Source organism: Vipera berus, assembly GCF_964194415.1.
Source record: "Vipera berus genome assembly, chromosome: 7".
Lineage (NCBI taxonomy): Eukaryota > Metazoa > Chordata > Lepidosauria > Squamata > Viperidae > Vipera > Vipera berus.
This window is the reverse complement of record NC_138209.1, coordinates 53,155,809-53,174,095: the sequence shown is the minus strand read 5'-3', so window position 1 is coordinate 53,174,095 and position 18,287 is coordinate 53,155,809. Positions and strand designations below refer to the sequence as shown.

At 41.9% G+C, this 18,287-nt stretch overlaps 1 protein-coding gene across 1 annotated transcript; it reads right to left on the bottom strand.

Annotated features, from left to right (window-relative positions):
- Window positions 1–13,240: 13,240 nt before the first annotated feature.
- HAND2 (heart and neural crest derivatives expressed 2) lies at window positions 13,241–17,244 on the bottom strand (the record flags this gene model as incomplete). The annotated part of the gene is made up of 2 exons (XM_081332160.1): window positions 13,241–13,339; window positions 16,663–17,244. The coding sequence occupies 2 exons, from the start codon at window positions 17,242–17,244 to the stop codon at window positions 13,241–13,243; spliced, it is 681 nt and encodes a 226-aa protein (XP_081188286.1).
- Window positions 17,245–18,287: the final 1,043 nt, after the last annotated feature.

The following is an 18,287-nucleotide window of genomic DNA, read 5'->3' as shown; positions in this document are numbered from 1 at the left end:
TCAACTGAAAATAGCACATGAACAGTCAACAAGTATCTCCTAGATAACCCGGTTAGATGGAACAAACTATGTTTCCTGGTCTACGAAATGTTGCTTGCTCCTGCGCAAGGAAGGACTATGGGCTGTAGTTAATGATCCACCGAATGTGACTGCTTGGGATCCAGCAGATGAGGAAGATGCAAAGAGGATAGCTAAATTTAACCAAGATAACGAAAGAGCTCTTTGCATAATTGGACTAACATTGACCAGCAGCTTGTCCATATTTGTGGTGAGGAGTCTGCTGCTAGGTGTTGGGACACTTTGAGATGAATTTATGTTTGTGATAGTGTGGGTGCACATATACACCTTACATGTAAACTGTTTAGGGCTCGTCTCCTGAAAGGTAGAGATATGTTAGCTCACTTGGCATTTATGATGAAAATGCTGCACGAGCTACATGAAAAGGAGCTGATTTTCTCAGAGCTGCATCAGGTGTACACTATTCTTTCCTCTTTGGATGAAAGTTATGATGCTTATGTTTCTTCTCTGGAAGTCCTGACCAGAGATGAACTAACATTGACAGACATAACTGGGAGATTGCTGGAAGAGTCCAGAAGAAGGCAAGACAGACCAACTGAGAGAGACACAACCACAAGAAGAAAAACAGTCTACTACTGCTTATACTGTTAAAAATGTTATTCTTGTGGGGCTAAAGGGCATATTGCTAAATTCTGTAAGAAGGGTAAGAAACAGAATTCAGATAGGAGAGTAAGAAAAGATGTTGGTTTAGCTGTTTCTGGTTCACCAACATCCATAAACCATGATTTGTGGGTGGTTGATAGTGGGGCATCTCAGTGTATAACCAAGACTAAAGAGAGGTTTGTCCATATGACTAAGAGCAAACAGCATGTGTCAGTAGCTAATGGATGGAGAATTAAAGCCTCTGGAGAAGGTAATGCATAGTGTTCGTGTATTAATGAGCATTTACCAATGTTATATGTGCCTAAACTAAGGTTTAACTTATTATCTGTGAAGGCATTGTTGAAAGCTGGGTTTGTAGTAACATTTAGGGGAGATAAATGTATTATCGAAAGGAACGGTACTAGTCTTACTGCTAACCTGGAGAACGATCTATTTGTTCTCACCGACAAGCCAGCAATTATGGCTAATGCAAGTTCTGTCTATGATAACAAAAAGCCACATGATGAGTGTATCCATCTGCTTCATAGACGTTTAGGGCATGTGAATTTCAAAATGCTACGGAAGGCTGTTGAATTGGCTAAAGGGATAAAACTGAAACTGTCAAAAGTATTTGAACTGTAATGCATGTAGCCAAGAGAAAAGCAAGGTAACCCCTGCAAACAGAACTAATGGTTTTAAGCAATGCTTGAGATCTGCAAGATTGTATGGGACACTACACATCCTCTTCATGACCTGTTCTCCTTGTTACCTTCTGGGAGGAGACTTCCAGATGCAGTCAGTTTTGTTCCATATAGCATCAACCTTGTGAATTTTCAAGTTTCCTCTTACACTATGTGTTCAAAACGCACAGTGATTTATATACACAAAAACTGTTGCAAGAAGCAATGGATGGAAACTAATCAAAGAGAGAAGCAACCTAGAATTAAGGAGAAATTTCCTGACAGTTAGAACAATTAATCAGTGGAACAACCTGCCTCTAGAAGTGGTGAATGCTCCAACACTGGAAGTTTTTAAGAAGAAATTGGACAACCATTTGTCTGAAATGGGATAGGGTTTCCTACCTGAGCAGGAAAGAAGACTTCCAAGGTCCCTTCCAACTCTATCATTATCATTATTATCTATTAAACAAAATTTGGAGGCATGCATGTACAGTAGTTCCTTTATTCTACAGCAATGGTAAAATGCTGCAACATTGTATTACATCAAAACACACTCATTTGTTGGAGGAAGACTTTAAATTAAAGAGGATTGGGGATATTCTCCTGAAGGTTTCATGCTAGGCTGGACCTACTGGATGCATTGACTTCCCAGCTGATTTACAGTGGGGCCTAAGGCTAAGAAAACCAGATACTCCTTCCTCCTGTCTTTCATTTGAATTTCCATGGCTTATTCTATGGGTTTGTGTCACACAGGTCTGCATTTTATTTTATAACCACGTAAAGAGAACATTTATTTAATTTTCCATTGAGTTTATTTGCAAAATTAGACTGGGATTGTAGTGTTGGACTCCAGCTGATTTGAAAGAGAAGACAGGAAGGAGGGAGTGATCATATAATATAGGAGCTTCATCCTGTTCTCCAGGGCCAGATCCATTTTTTTCATTACAAGAACTGAAGTCCAGAATCCTGGAAGGAAGCATGTAACTCTATCAAGCATATAGAATAGACCTTTCATTCCATGAAAAACTGTGTCCATATAGCATGTGAAGCATACAACCACTTTTCAGAATATGGGTGGTATTTAGATGCCTATCTTCTGAAATACTGCTGATGAAGGAAAAAGAGTTTTCAAGCAGTATAATGGTTTATGAAATGTAACTCACCCATGTTCAATGATATGGATGGATTGCATGGTGCAACACACCATGTTTCTGCTGGAGAACACAACTATTTAATCTCTTGCATCAAAAGCAATTTTTCTTACCCCCATTTTAGAGATAAGTGGCATGAACAAAGTGTGCCAGAAGTCCATTTGAAATTCATGGAAGTTTAGAATATAACAAAGAGCTGTAAGCTCAGACATTTAGTATTTAAATTCAGGAGGCTCCTTTTTTAATATTAAACAAGGTGCTTCTATGAAAAGCTGGATCTGGTTATATTTTATTCTATGACAGGTCATTTGCAATTCATTGAAAGCAGGGAATTATTATATGATGCTTTACAGTAAGGGCTCTGTCCTGAAAATTAAAACATGCGGTTTCATGATACACTATACTAAAGTTTAGAGAGCTATTTTTTGGCTAAATGTGCTATGCAAAAGTATTGTTGCATCTATCAGTAATCTCTCTAGTACTCACTCTATCCATCATCTATCCATCTATCCATCTATCCATCTATCCATCTATCCATCTATCTATCTATCTATCTATCTATCTATCTATCTATCTATCTATCATTATTTATCTGGTCCATGGTGCTCTCTGATCATGGTGATTTTCTTGCAGATGTTTCATTACCAAACTAGGCAACATAATACTAGGACTAGGACTAGCATTGATTATATTACCTAGTTTGGTAATGAAATGTCTGTAAGAAAACCACCAAGATCAGAGAGCACCAAGGACCTGCATTTCAACCCTGAGCTTTAAATATTCTTTTCTGTTGTTATCTATCTCTCTATCATTGCAATCATAGTCAAACTGTAGTCAAATCATCTGCAACCCAGATTTAAGAAAATCCTCTGATTGTTAAAACCTACAATCTGATCCAGTTATTGTTGATGTGCTAGGAATATGCAACTGCAAAACTATATTGACTTTCTTTTTATTTACTTTTAATAGTACATCAGAAGACCTGCATGGCAGAAACTCTCTTTGCAATAGTGCAAAATTGGGGGGTACAGTACCTAAGCAGGAATGAACAAGCATCACTATATCTTTACACTTACAACAAAGTTTAGAAATATCATCAGATGAATAGGTATTATTACAGTTCTTAAAAGATGGGACATAAATTTTCTCTTTCTATATTTTAGGTATCACAGTGCCTAGAAAAGTTCCCATTACTGTCATTAATTAGTTTTAATCAGATATTCTATCATATTCTGTCAGTCTGAAATCAGAACTGAATGGCCAATAGAGGTCCCCATTTTAACAGCCTGAAAATATTCTTCTTGGTAAGAAAGTTTTATAATCCTTCTTCCACTTTAATAAATAGACCACTTAGTGTTTATTTATTTGTCTTTGAAGAGGAGGGACTCAAACTAATGCACATGGCAGACACTCCCCCCTAATATTAAACTGTTGTCAACAATTATGTGTGGAAAGTGAGTCTAAGAGTCCATCCCAGAGCCATTCAGGGAACTTTGTGTCATGCAGGACCAGAACCTAAATCTAGTCCAAGTCCAGTTCCTCAATCACGGCATTACATCATATTTATTATAATCTAAAATGAATGTGAAGATATCAAAGGTGGACACAAGCTACCTGAAAAGTATCATATATCAAATGTATTTTAAGTTACAAAACCTAAAATTGAAACAAAAAGCACCTTTAGGGGCCTTGTCTAACTTTGGATGGCAGCCCCACTCAATGACTTTCAGCCTGAAAAATATGTGTGGCTGAGCATGAGCATGCTATGATAGCAACAATGGTAGCAAACGTTTTGCTCAGCTTTGGCAAAACAAAAGATTTGGCCATGGCCAGGCATCTCCATCCATTTCCCTGAGTTCCATTTCCTGATCTGTACTCTGTGCTAGCAGAGTGTAACCTTTGCCTTTATGTGCAGCAAAGATTTTCTGCCACCAATGTTGAAATATGACTCAAATGTCATTTATTTGAATTCAATAAATGGAGAATGAGAGATGATGTCTGTGCCTCAGATGGTAGCAATTGGAGGCCTAGACTGGGGAAGTTCTACATTGCAGCAACAAGGCCATTGCTGAAGCCATGCAACTTCTTTCACTCCTGGACATCATTCCATTAAGGCTTAATACCTTATCAAATAGGATTGTTGCTGACATTCATTGTCAACTTGCTCCATTTCTAGGGATATTTTTTTAATCTGTAGTATACTATGAACAAAACTAGATGTTTCCATTCAAAAGAGGTGTCTGCCAAGTCTCTACTTCCCCCAAATTCCTTTTCTATCTTGTTATCTGTCAGCCACTTAAGGAATCTTTCTTGGCTTAAGAGAGATAGAAACACTTCAATTACATCTATTTTGGACTTGGGACTAGTATAGGCTTTCCTAACTTGGTGCTCTTCATATGTGAAAAACTACAATTGCCATCAATTGGTACTACATTGGGAAGGATGGCTTAAAAAACTTTTGGGTTCCGAGCCTAGAATTATTTTTATAATCATGGTTTACTCATCATAGGACTTGTCTTGAACATAAACATTATACTGTAATGCAAAACCAAAAACACAGAATATCACATTATTTTTTGGAATGAATTGTGAAAATTTGGCCCCAGGTAAGAACAGATTCATGACCACTAGAAGGTATAGATGGTCCTTGTTTCTTTGCTTCTGTACCTATGTTTTCAATCAATCAATAAATAAATAAATAAATAAATAAATAAATACAAATAGCATTTTAAAAAAGTGAAATGTAATTGCAGCAAGCTGTAAAACCTGTAAGCAAAGGAGTGAACATGCAGAAAAGAACAAAACAAGAACAAGAAAAACTTCTCATTGCATCTGCATCCCAGCTGGTGATCTGAACTTCAGCTAATGGTGTTTGGAAAACAGCATGGTGATTACACTCAGCTCTAGAGCAGGATGGCTCCTCACCGTCTGATATGATGTCAGAATGTCCATAGAGGCTTTCATTGCAAGATAGAGAGGGGAAGGTTAAGTATTAATCACTGCCAGATGTCCCCTTAATTATAAATATCAGGACATACAGTACATGTTGCCTAAGAATAAATTTGTAATCAATGGTTTACCAGACAATCATCAAAGCAATAACATTGTTTCAAGAATACTTGCAGTGGGTGGATTGAGAGAAAGAGACACCACTGTTTTGACAAAAATACGTTGCTCTCAAAATCTCTTCTGGAAGTAGGAGCTTTCTTTCTCCCAAAACCCATTGCTCCTTTTTGTTTTTGATGTTTTTCAGAATGTATATGAATATATAATTCAGATAACACTTTGCACTTTAATCTCCATTTAGTGGTGAAGGCTGAAACAGCTGAACCATAATTGACCAATTAGAAATGGAAAAAAGCTGCTTTAGAAAAGTGTCTATTTTTCATAGGATAGAAAGAAGAGAAGCAATAATAAACTTTAACTTGTAAGAATAAAAGAGGCAGGGGGACTTTTTTCTTAGTAAGTTATGGCCATTTGCATAGACTGCAGTTAACATCATCAACCCTAGCATAATAGGCTTGAATTGTAATCTTACATAATTAGAACTCCCAGGCTGGCCAAAGGATGACTGATAGATGGCAGTAAGGAAGGTTGGCTGGTTTGTGTTCTTTTGGCTCCCATCCAATGATCATCTGGATTTTTACAATACAGATCTGATAGCCCAATTTGGATACCAGTCCCTTTGTTTCTACGGAATTGTTGGTGGATTCGTGATTAAGGCTGACCCCTATGCATACTATACTCCTATACATACATACTCGTCTGGAAGTAAACAGGAATTTTATGCTCAACTTTATCTGTTCTCACTAAAGGTTGTCCTGAAAATATTCAGATAGCTTTCCCCATTTTTTTTATCACTCAACCCTGTCCCCTTCCAAACATTTTGACTGGAGCCAGTCATCTTCTCTCAGCCAAGGAAGGAAGCAGTGATAAAGCGCTTCTGAAAAACCTTGTCAAGAAAGGTACAGGGACTTGTCCAGGCAGGGACACAGTTGAACAGGAGGGGCAAAAAAAGTCCAATTTAGCTAATCAAAACTCATTTCTGAGTAGGCAAAGGGACATGATGGCAACTTTCTTATGGTTGTAATTTATGTCAATGAAATGAACACTTGAGAGTAAACCTTAACCCAGGTATATTTAAAAATTGCTCAACAGTGCTGAGATCAAAAGCAGAAAAAGACAACAACTACTTTTCAATATATGCCTATTGGAAACAAGTCCTCTTCAATGCAATGGAATTAAATTCCTGGTAAGTAAAGTCAGACATTGAAGTGATCACTATCGAAAAATTCAAATAATGGCTCCTCCTGGCATTAACTTAAACAAATATGGTTAATCAGACTCTCCTAAAAAAAGAGGTTTTTTCATCAGGATAACCTGGAAAATTCACAAACTACTGATCAGGGCAAGAGAAAGATTGGAAAATGCCTTATTAATTTCCAAAGTTTAGCTTTTATGTTTGCACCATTAATGTTATCTGTTGTTGTTTTTACATAACAGAAGGAGAACTGAACACAAAGATCCACTTTTCAGTCTAGCTGTCTAAAAAGATAAAATTTCTGATTCTATATATGAAATTTGGAATTTTCACTCTAGTGCAAATGCTTATTATTTATTCTCTCTCTCTCTCACACACACACACACACACACACTTGTACAGAGCCTGCTTTGAATTACTATACAAAGCTGGAAAAGAATGATGCCATCACAACCTCTCTAAAATCAAGTTGGATTTTGTTTTAAACTTAGAGCATCAGATGATTTTTTTTACTGTTTCCTGTATAGTAATTAAAATAGATGTTATCATATGAACATCTTAAATAGACTTCATTAAGTATATACTGATCCAGTCAGTAGTAGAGGTTGTTTGTTATTATTTTCAAGTAGTCATATTAAGAAGCATAGATCACTTTGAGTACTTCCTTAGGTAAGAAGAAATACTAAGTGTTGTTTTCAGGCATCTGCAAACAGGCCTTTCTCCTCTCCATAATACCACCAAACGGTAGGTTTCCCATCTATCCCAGTAGTATTCACTTCCTAGAAAATAAGCTTAAGATCCCAATTTACTGTAAATAAAAATACTTCACAGAAGTACTCCTGCAAAGGTATAAAAGAATAGTCCATACGGAAGATATTATAGGTAAGTAAAGTCCCATTGAAATCAAAGAGATTTAATTGTAAGCAAATGTGTTTAGGATCAGAGTGCCAGGCTGCAACTGACAAAATCAGTTAACTCTTAAGCAGTGTAAATTGAAAATACCCAAGTGAGAAGGAATTGCTCCCACAAGTTTCTATTGGCCAGCAAGCCAACTCCACCTAGTCCAGTAAGCATTCCATGCTTTGGAAAGACCCCAGCCTTTCTCAGTGTAGATCCCTTCTTATTAAGTCTGCTACTTTCACCAGTCACTCTTTAGAAGGTATAAAGCCTGTCCTGATTGTGTTGATATCAGTAAGGATGGTTGAATTACTCTGGAAACTTTGGTTAGTAGAGAAAGGATAATTGGTAAATAGGTGAGAAGCAAGAAGAACACCTTTCTGAAGATTATTTTTTTCTAAACACTTTGGGAAAAAAGCCTTATGTATAGAAGCTACATCTGAATTTTTTTTAAAAAACTTTCTAGAGTTCCTCTCCCCACTTCACATTTATAATCTGTCTGTTGTCCTCATTGGAATGCATTTCTTTGGAAATCTGTCTCCTTGCATCAGTCTATTATTGAACTTTAAAATTTTAATTCATTGATAAGTTTACTAGAAAGTAAGTTTCTCTAATCTCAATCAAACTCAGGGACCACCAAACTCTTACAGAGTTGCAATGAGGGGTTGACAGCAGAGTCCTATGCAACTATTATTTAGAAGTAATTCCATCCAGTTCACTGAGACATTTTTTTGTATTGCAGTTGTAATGTGCAGTATAGAATATCCAGAAAAATGGAGCAATGGATTTGCTTTTATTATTTTTTTTTTGCTGCAACTAAGAATCTTGGTACAGCCTATGGAAACTTGCATGCTTGTTCAGCTTCAAGATGCCGCAAAACATACAGTATTGCTCTTTTTATAAGGGAAGAAAAAACATTAGATTTATCTCAACGTAAAGGGGATACAGTATTCTTACGAATTTTCTTTTGTATATTTTATGGTGCTTTTTTCAAGTGTTGTGAGCTGTTTATGGTGGTGTTTTGTTTTTTTTAGAAATTGTGGGCTTGCAATCCAGATTGATCCCTGTTTAGAGTTTACCTCTAATCATCCATGGGATACGAACTGTCTCAAAACTGGCTTGAGGCTAATTGTCTTCCATGGGCTTAAGTAGACCCAATGGATGGTACAGAGCTCCTAGCCAGCTTGATTCCGGTTTCCGGTTGGAACTTCCCTCCCTTGAAACGGAGCTCTTTCTAAGAAAGAGGAAAATAGTCCCCAAACCCCGGGCACCAGTTTTGCTTCCATCAGCTGCAACCTACACCCAAGAAGCCGCGCAAGGGCAGGAGCGTTTTCGGATTGCATCCACTTCACTCCAAACCCTGCGACTTTTCCGGGGGGGGGGGCTTTTTATTTTTAGAACAGTTCCACTAGCGTCTTTTTCGCGAAGCTCTTTCGTTAATTTTCTCCTCCGATTACCTACGAGATATTCGCCACACCTTTTAAGCCATTTTTCGCCCAGCCGGAAGGCGAAAAAAGCCTGGCGGGGCTCATCTCACAGCAGTTCTGGTCTCGATCGGTCTGCGCGCGCGCAAAAGGCGAGGGAGAGAGTTCAAGCTTGACCTTCGCGGGAACTTTGCAGAGGGAGAGGAGGAGGAGGACAGAAGACGAGAGAGCGGGCTGTGCGAAGCCTCTTGCTTTCTGCCAGACCCGCCCTACGTCCCCGCCAGCCGCTGCCCGAAAGGGCCAAGTACTCTGACCAGGACCTTATCAGGCCCGCCGCTCCAACCCAGCGATCTCGTCGGGCCAGGGCTCCTGACATCCCAATCGCCCATCAATTCACCTTCCCACCGCCCCGCTTCCCTATTTAGCCTTTAACGTCAAAAGCTACATTTTTGTCGGCTCCGGCCTGTCTAGGGAGCTCCAGGAATGATTGCTCCTGAGAAAACAGCAACAGCCCCATTAGCGAGCAATTTAAAAAGCCCTTCCCTCCGCTTTCCTCTCTAGGCACTTCATCGCCCGCCATCGCCTTTTCCTGGGACCGCCAGAGACCATTTTAAGCCCAAAGTCTAGAGATCATTTTTGCGGCGAAGGAAGGAAAGCTTTCCAGTCACTGACGGATATCTTCTGTTATATTTATGCCCTCCATCCTGGACTCCTAGGTTTGAAATCTCATTGTCTGAAATGAGCTTTGAAATCCACGAACGCTTACAAGCATATTGCGGCGTTGCCATCTGTGAAGGAAATGTTGGTTCTGGTTAGTGTAATCCATTTTAACCCTATGCTTTTGAACTCTGATTAACGAATCGGGCAGCTCAGGCAGTATCGTCCATCCCAGGCCTTTGCGATGAATTCCCCCAATAACTATATCCGAATAAACCTGAACTCGAACGTACTTTGGAAAACTCCCGACTATGGGCTGGATCCTGCCTGCTCACTCCCAGCTTCCATTTCGCGTTGCCTGAATGCATGCGCGCCCGTTCCCTTCCAGAAAGATAGATGAGTCCATAAGAGAGTATGGCCAAAAGGCCGAGATATTTATCGTTTCTCCGAGTTCTTGGAAATAACTTCTTCCTAATTGTCCTTCATGCTTCGTCTGAGCTGCGAACACTGGCGTTAGAAAAAGACTGACTTCTATAAATTAACCAGACGCAGATTAGAGTTCTCCCTATTGCCTGGGAATTAGAAGTGTTAAGAAATAAAGAGTGACTGACTAGGCGGAGACAATACCTTTCTTCCCTTAAAGTGGGAAAGATTTTAAAAGAAAAATACCCGCGGCCCCAGAATTAGGGGCATCTGACTGACAGCAAGATCTGTTTTTTTAAAAGTCCAGTGTGAAAAATTGTGTTTAGAGGTTGTGAAATCATCGTATATTGATTACAAGCGATTGCCCGGGAGGGAGAGTAGAAATTCTCCAGGCGGGGAAGGGCTGACCTGAAATTTGGGTGACCTGAAAATTAACGCCCAGGACAAATCCTGGGAAACATGCGAGGGCAATGTGGAATCCAACTTCAGCTGCAGTAGCAGTGTTTTGTTTTTGTTTTGTTTTTTTTTTAAAGGAGAAGGGCGTTTTCTCGAAAGTAAGTGTACCAGCCAGTCCAAGGAGTCTGACCCCAGTGCTAGAAGAGGGCACATCATTTTGGTCGGTTGTTCTAACCTTGCAACCTGTAGTCAGCGAGGCCTGGCCAACGAGGCAAAACAACTGCTGCTGATCTTTTGGGAGGGGGCATCGGACAGCCTTCGCTGGGCCTCGAGAACGTGAATGGAGCAAGCCGTTGAAAAAGGAGAGGAGCAAGCAGGTACATTGGAAAACTTCTTGGTATTTCTACTATAACTGAAACATATGCCTTTGTCTTTGGATCTGGAGCAGAGCCAACGTGCAGAGGTTCCCGTGCTTTGCCAGAGGTACAGATGCAGAAAAAGGAGCAAGAGAAAAAGAAAAGTGAAAAGCTCCGGTCACTTAGTCCCTAACAAAGAGCGATCAAGCAAACGATCTTAATCCCCCGCTTCCGGATCGGTGGCTCTTAGATCTTATTGCCTCAACCTAAATTTTTTATAGCAGTAGTTGTTATGATTGCTGGATCGACAATGCGCGTTTTCTCTGCTTGATATTCTGACTTGACTTCTAGCTAATGCGTTGCCCACAGAGGCCGGAAAAAAACAAACGTTTCTGCAAAACGCTTTTTCTTACGCCTCGACTTCCCAAGGCCTCCGACCAATTGCCTTTATATATGGCGTGTCCTCGCCCAAAGCAAGGACCAGGCCTTCGGTCATTTTTAAGGCGCGAGAGGAAGACGTGGCAGGTAAGTCCGGCGCCTTTTTTCTTCGGTGTGGTTCCAAGGGCCACTAGCGCCCCGCATCGCAAGCCCCCCTCCCTCCTCCCTCCTCCTATGCAAACAAGACAATTCCTTTCGCCAGCCTTTTGCCAGAACACTTTTTGTACAGTTAAAATAAAATAAAAATAAAAAGGTCTTTGGAAAATGTTCGCTCGGTGATATCGCAAAGTAAGGAGAAAGTCATTCACATTTCATGGTAAATGGCACTCACACACATTTTCCAGATGCCTAAAGTGCTATGTAATCAGGCCAACTGACCCGCTAAACTCTGCGTCGGCCTCCCCCAGTCAAAGCCTCTCGGTGATTTGCCCTCAGAAACCGCTCCAAACGACGCCTTGCAAGCTGGAAGGCCTGCACCAAGCAGCAAAACCGGCGGCGGCGGGGCGGGGGGCGGGGGGGGGGAACCCCTCATTTTGATAAGTGTGAAAGACAGACCCAGATTAGCTTCCGTCTTTGGTGTCCTCCCTCTTTCACAACAAACCCCTTTCGAAGGCCGGGGTAAATTATTAGTCCATCAGTAAAAATCACAGTACAAAAGTAAACGGACTCTATCCCTCTCTTCTTCCCCTGAAAGCAAAGGAAAACTGGGTACTGCCGTTCCTTTTTCCATAAATGAAAGGCTTTTTACATAAATGAAAGGCTAAGAAATCTTCTCTTTTGATCACAAAGGAATGTCCCTTTGAGAAAAACCTGCTCCTAGCCAGAACGTCAAAATCATAACAATTGAATAAACATGCCCCGCCTTTGGAATTTCTTTTGGCCCTTCAGTTTCCAAACCGCCTATGTAACCTCCGTTCTTTTCCCAAATAAAAACAACTAGACAACTTGTTTAAACTTGTTTTAAAAAACAACTAGACAAAACTGCAAGCTGTTCTTAAGTACCTTTACTAGGCTGTGAATCTTAGAGGGTTCCAGGTTATAGCTAGTCGTACAAAGGATCGATTTTTATATATTGTCTTCATAATCGAATTGTATTTTTAGGTTTACTTTAACCAACAACCTCTTTGGTTTATTTCTAGATATCTTTAAAGGACTTTGAGTTTGGTTTTAAAGCCTTTCAGGTTATAAAATGTAAGTCTTGTGTTTAACTTTTCTTAAAAAATACACTTAGCGATCCAAGGAATACTTACAGCATTTGGGCCTCTCAATATTAATTATTCAACAGCACGGATTGTAGTTTGCTTAATTTTAATTTTTGCTTTGCTTCTTTTAGGACTGAAGTGCAGATTAACAAAGAACTGCTGGACACTCTTTTCTTCACTGGTGGGTGGAGAGGAGGGGAGGGGAGGGGAGGGGAAGGGGAGGGAGAACTCTTACAATCCTGAAGTCCTACCTCGGGTAAGATAGGAAACCTGGGGCAGGGAACCAGGGGAAGCAACTGCTTTGGGTTAGAGTTATCGTCCACAATCATTCAAAACAGAGCAGGTATTCAAGGTATACACTTCATATTACATCTTAATGCCTTCATTTTTGATTTTGATTTCCTTTCATTCCCTGGGTTCTATACAGCAAGGTAGCATTCATCACTATAGAAGGGGGGACCACCATTTCTTCTTACCGCGGTTGAGTTTTCCTCTTCATTTACTTCAGTATGGAATGCTTTTCTTCCAGGATCCACATTTTTTTTAAGAAGAAAGACTAGGGGAGGGAAATTGCACATAAATAAACCATAAGATCCCAAAACAAGGGCAAGAAGGAAAGGTCCTCAGCTCAGCAACCTCGCTTGGAAGGTCCAGAGTCCCAGAAGGGACGAGTTCTCCACTCTTCATGCTCGCTTTCACTGCTTGAGTTCCAGAGCCCAAACGTGCTGGGGCCAGCCAGTCCTTCCCTTGGTTTTCTTGTCGTTGCTGCTCACTGTGCTTTTCAAGATCTCATTCTGTTTGAAAAAGGGGAGTGAAGAGGAGAGACAAAGCCATTATCTTTCCTTCCTCTCATTTCTGGATCACCACCTCCCATCCGTACCCTTTGGGGGGGGGGAGTGTTCTGTGGGACTGGCCGCGGAACAGAAAACCTGAAAATCAGATTCAGTGTTTTACTTTTCACAAGCCGGTTTACTCGCAGGCACCAGCAGTTCACAAAGTAATTAAAGTTGCAATCCTAGATGTTATCCACATGTCGGAAGCAAGGAAGCAAGCGCCGTTTATTTCAACAGGCGTTTACTTCTTTGTAGATTCGTGCTGGAGTTACTTTGCAAGCCGGCTGGATCTCAAAGCATCTAGGTGCAAAGCAAGGGAACTGCGGTCAAAGAAACCTTACTCTCCCTTCTGAATTTATGGGATACCCATTCAGCTTTACGTCTTCCAGACCGGCCTGATCACAAATTAGAACAAAACACTGCAATGTAATCCATATTTTAACAATTTTAACATTACTTTCTGGGTGAATCATGGGCATATCTATTTAAAATCTTTATTTAAATCCCAAATAAAAAAATTGCCTCTGATGATCATAGGGTCGTCTTAATTGCCTCTTAGTAAACATGCTGTAACATAGACCAGCCCCAGATTCATCATTTTGCCCCTCAGCTATATATTGTCTGCACCATATCTGCAAGAAAAATGGAAGTCTCTGATACGCACATGCTAAAATCCAGCTTGATTGTTAAATGGGCTACCTCAAATATTGATATAGTATCCCGCCCCCCCTTGGGAGGATAGCAAGTCCAGGGAAATATATTTCCACCAGAATCCACCCTATGCCAGTTAAAGAGCAAATATTAAACTGACTGGTATTTTTTATTCTAACTATAGCCTCACAAGAAGATTTGGCACTGTTCAAAAAGGTTCCAGCCTTCAAAAATTAAATCATATATTTATCTCCAAAATTGGATACATATTTTATAGGGGAGATATTTCAATCCAAATGCTATTAATTTTTCCAGTGAATTTTTTCAAGTGAATGTGAATTTTTGAGGCCCCAATCCACTGCATGCTCCAGCTGCTGTAAGTTTATATATGGATATATTCCATCAATTTCATGGGTTAGCATGCCTGCTTGAAATGAAATTCCAATTTGGAATTTATTTCTTTCTTTATCTTCACCCTTTCCCAAACTATAACTTCAAAATGATTGTCAGGCTTGTCAGTAACCTTAATTCTTCTGGTCTGGTTAGGGATGCATCTAAAACCTGACAATGTTTATTTCCATAAATAGTATCCCAAATATGAAAGAAAATAATGGAGATTGTTGATCACATGGGGAAACCTGCTTATAGTCAAGCTTTTTCTGTTGCTTTTACCTTGCAAGAAATCAAGAAACATGGAAGTGTTGATAGAAGAGGAAGGACTTTCTATAAGCTACGTTATATAAGCTGTAGCTAGTTTGAAATAAAGTTGCATGCCCATTCTAATTCTAACCCCACCATTTAGTTTACTATACGAATGCAGGCAAAAATGCAGCCAGACTTGGATATTATCTGAAAAAAATTGAGTAGAAAGCACCAAACAGTGTGAGCCAAGTGCAGCTTTTGGAGATTTCAGTTAATGTCCAGTTGTACATGATTCCCCAGGATGGTGCCAGCCAGCTGTGTTGTGCCTTCTGCTGAGGATGATTAAATTTGTAGCTATCTGGAGGTTACCAGGTTGAATAATAATAAATAATGCAATGATAAATCACATATTTGCAGTTTGCATGTTTATGTAGTGACGCTCGTAGGGGTGTGGGGGTGTGGGTAAATCTGAAATTTAGAGTCAAACTATTCCAGTTCCTCTGGGTTTGCCAGGCAGTTGTTATTGCAGGCATAACAACAGAAGGTGTCCCCCATCCTCTCTTCCTCTTCCCAAATTATATTCCTTCCCTGAGACATCTATAAATTCTAGGATAGAACTCAGGGGATGGTCTTGTGCTTTAATTAACAATTTAAAGTCAAAATGTGGATTGTGATGGGAAACTTGTAACTGGAGGGTTACAAACTGATGGTTTCATCCTCAAACCTAAATTAGGATCTTTTCCAAGCCAACCCACATCTGAGCAAAAACTAAACACTTGGATTTTAACTGGAGTGGAAACTTTTCCAACGTTGGAGAGCTGAAGCAAGATGAATGAGCAAAATAATGTTCTCCTAAAACTAGTGATTTTTTTAAAAGGAGTTCTTGGTAGATCCGTCTGCATATCATTGCTGAGAACATTCTGAGGGGTTTCATTCAGGGTCAACTTTGTAAAGATATTGACTCCCAAGACAGTTTCTACAAAATCCTTTAGCCAATTTGTGGATCCTTGCTTAATTTTGCAGGTCCGCAGTCCTAAAAAGCCTTGAGACTAGAAGCCAATACAGCTGAAAGGAACGGGGGTTTATTTTAAAGAATGAGTTGCAATGTCGTCTGGAGAAATATTTGTCCCCATGCCCCATGGACCTGTGTTAGAGTTACACAGCAAATCCTCAAACCTGGTCAGAAGGGAAGCAAAAGGGCTGCTCTCTCTATCTTTCTCATTTTAAAAAAAGTTTTCCTTAGGAATAAAGGAAGATGAATGTTTTATTATATAGGAATATATCACTGTATCTGGGGACCATTTCCAATCAGCCACAGGAATGCAATTCACACATAGGTAGGCATGTTCTCCTATCCAAGGGCCTCTCATTTACCCAGCTCTGAACTCCAGAAAAAATTATACAGTATTTATACAAAATTCAAAATACAAATTACTTCAAATCGAGAATATTTAATTTAATTGAGAATATTCTCAAATATTTAAGTGAGAATATTTAATTCAACCTGGGTTAATATTAATATTCGACCCCAAATCATTGCCTCTGTACCCTACAGCCAGCTTTGACCCGGGTCAAATTCTTCCCTACTCGTTTCGGCTCCATGAGCTTGGCTTGGGATAAGGGGACACCGCGCTGGGGCCCGGCCCTCAAGCAAGCCTCGCTCCAAGCGCATTTGAGAGAAAAGGAAAGGAGCCTTCCTCCTGGGTCCACAGGGGAGGCCTGTCTAAAAAACGACCCGGGCTTTTGTTGTATTACCCGAAACTCAGTATCTTTTCCACCGCCCTCCGGTTGGTCCCTAATTTTCCATCGATTAAGGGCGGACTTAGCCGGATGCAGCTAAGAAGCGCGGCCCGCTCAGCTTCTGAGCAACGTCTTTCAGCCGCCCATCCGAAGGGAAAGGGCTGGCCTAAGCAGAGAGGGTTCGGCGTTGCTGGCCTGTGAGCCTCCCCTTTCCCACCCGCTTCCCTCCCGGGCCCTCGGGGGACACTGACCAGCTCCTTCTTCCTCTTGTCCTCTTTGAGGTCGGTCTTCTTGATCTCAGCCTTGAAGGCCTCGGCCTCGCCATTGGCGTCGTCCTTGGCCAGGAGGTCCATGAGGTAGGCGATGTAGCTGGTGGCCAAACGCAGCGTCTTGATCTTGGAGAGCTTGGTGTCGGCCGGGACGTTGGGGATGCACTCGCGCAGCTCGGCGAAGGCGCTGTTGATGCTCTGAGTCCTGCGCCGCTCCTTGCGGTTGGCCGTGCCACGCCGTTTGACCGGTCGGGGGCCGCCCCCCAAGCCCGGCGGCCCGCCGCCACTACCAGGGGGAGCCACGCCGCCCACGTAGTGGTGGGGATGCTCCAGGCCTGGCGCTCCGTTGGCGTACTCGGGGCTGTACGAGAGCGCCATGCTATAGTCGGGCGGAGACATCTCCGAAGGGTGGCTGCTGATCAACCAGCCGTGGAAATAGGGGTTCTCCTCATGGCTGCAGCGGCTGGCGGCGGCGGCGGCGGCTGCGGCTGCTGCTGCGGCGGCGAAGGGGTAGCCGTCATGGTGGACCACCGAATGGTGGGGGAAGCCACCTACCAAACTCATCGCCGCCGGCCTTCCGCGGCCGCTCGCCACCCCGGATCCGCTGCCCTGGATCTCCGCTCCCGTGAAAACTCCCGCCTTAGCACCAGCTCGTCGCCATCGGGCAGGCGCTGCCAAGTCCCCTGGGCGCCGACAGGGCAGGATCAGTCCCCACCGCCGCACTCATATGGGGCGGGAGGGGGCTTAACCTTGGAAGCGACCGCCCGCTGCAGAATTGGTAAGGAAAGCAGCCCCCCCTCCAAATGGATTGGCTGTCCTCCCTTAGCGTCTTCCGAGTTGTTGTCGAACAAAACAGCAATAGAGCGGGCGGGTTTACTTACACCTGCATTTTTTTTTCTAATTTCCCCACGTCTCCCTCCCTTCTGCCGCCCTGCTTCCCAGGCCGGCCGCCTGGATGAGAATCGCGTCTCCTACGATTTAAGTGTGAGCAGTTCTCCTCTTGGGTTTTAGTTTCTCTCACTCAGCTCCCGGGAGTACAAAACCCAGCCAGTCTGTCTTCGGGGGAGGAGAGGAAATCCGGCGGTCTTCCTGCTCCGACGTGGAACCCGCTGAGAAGAGTGATAAGGATGGTCTTGAAAAAGGGCGAAAGAGGGAAGAAAGAAGGAGAGGAGGAAACAGAGCACCGCGCTTAGATAGCAGACTTGGAGCTGCGCAACGCACTGGTCGATTTTCCCAGCTTGATCTCCGGGTACAGCTACATCTTTAGGGCAGTTCGGGTTAATATATGTCGTCAGAGGCTCTTTAGCCCAATCACTGCAGACCGGGGCGGGGCATTTTGTTCTGAGCCATAAAACTTTTTTGATCTTCGCGCTGCTAATTGTTCAGCTTCTCTTTTAGGACTGGGTGCCGTTCCTATCCGTAATATAATTAAAACAAACCAGGAAAAGTCTCTGCCCATCCCCCCTCAGAATTCAGAGATTAATGCAAGTACTTAACAATGCTTTCCTGTAAGTATCTTCGTGCCTGCCCTGTATTTTGGCGGCAAATCGTACCTATTAAAATGGATTGGCAATAAAACTAGGAAGAGGTTTGACTGTCTCAGTTCA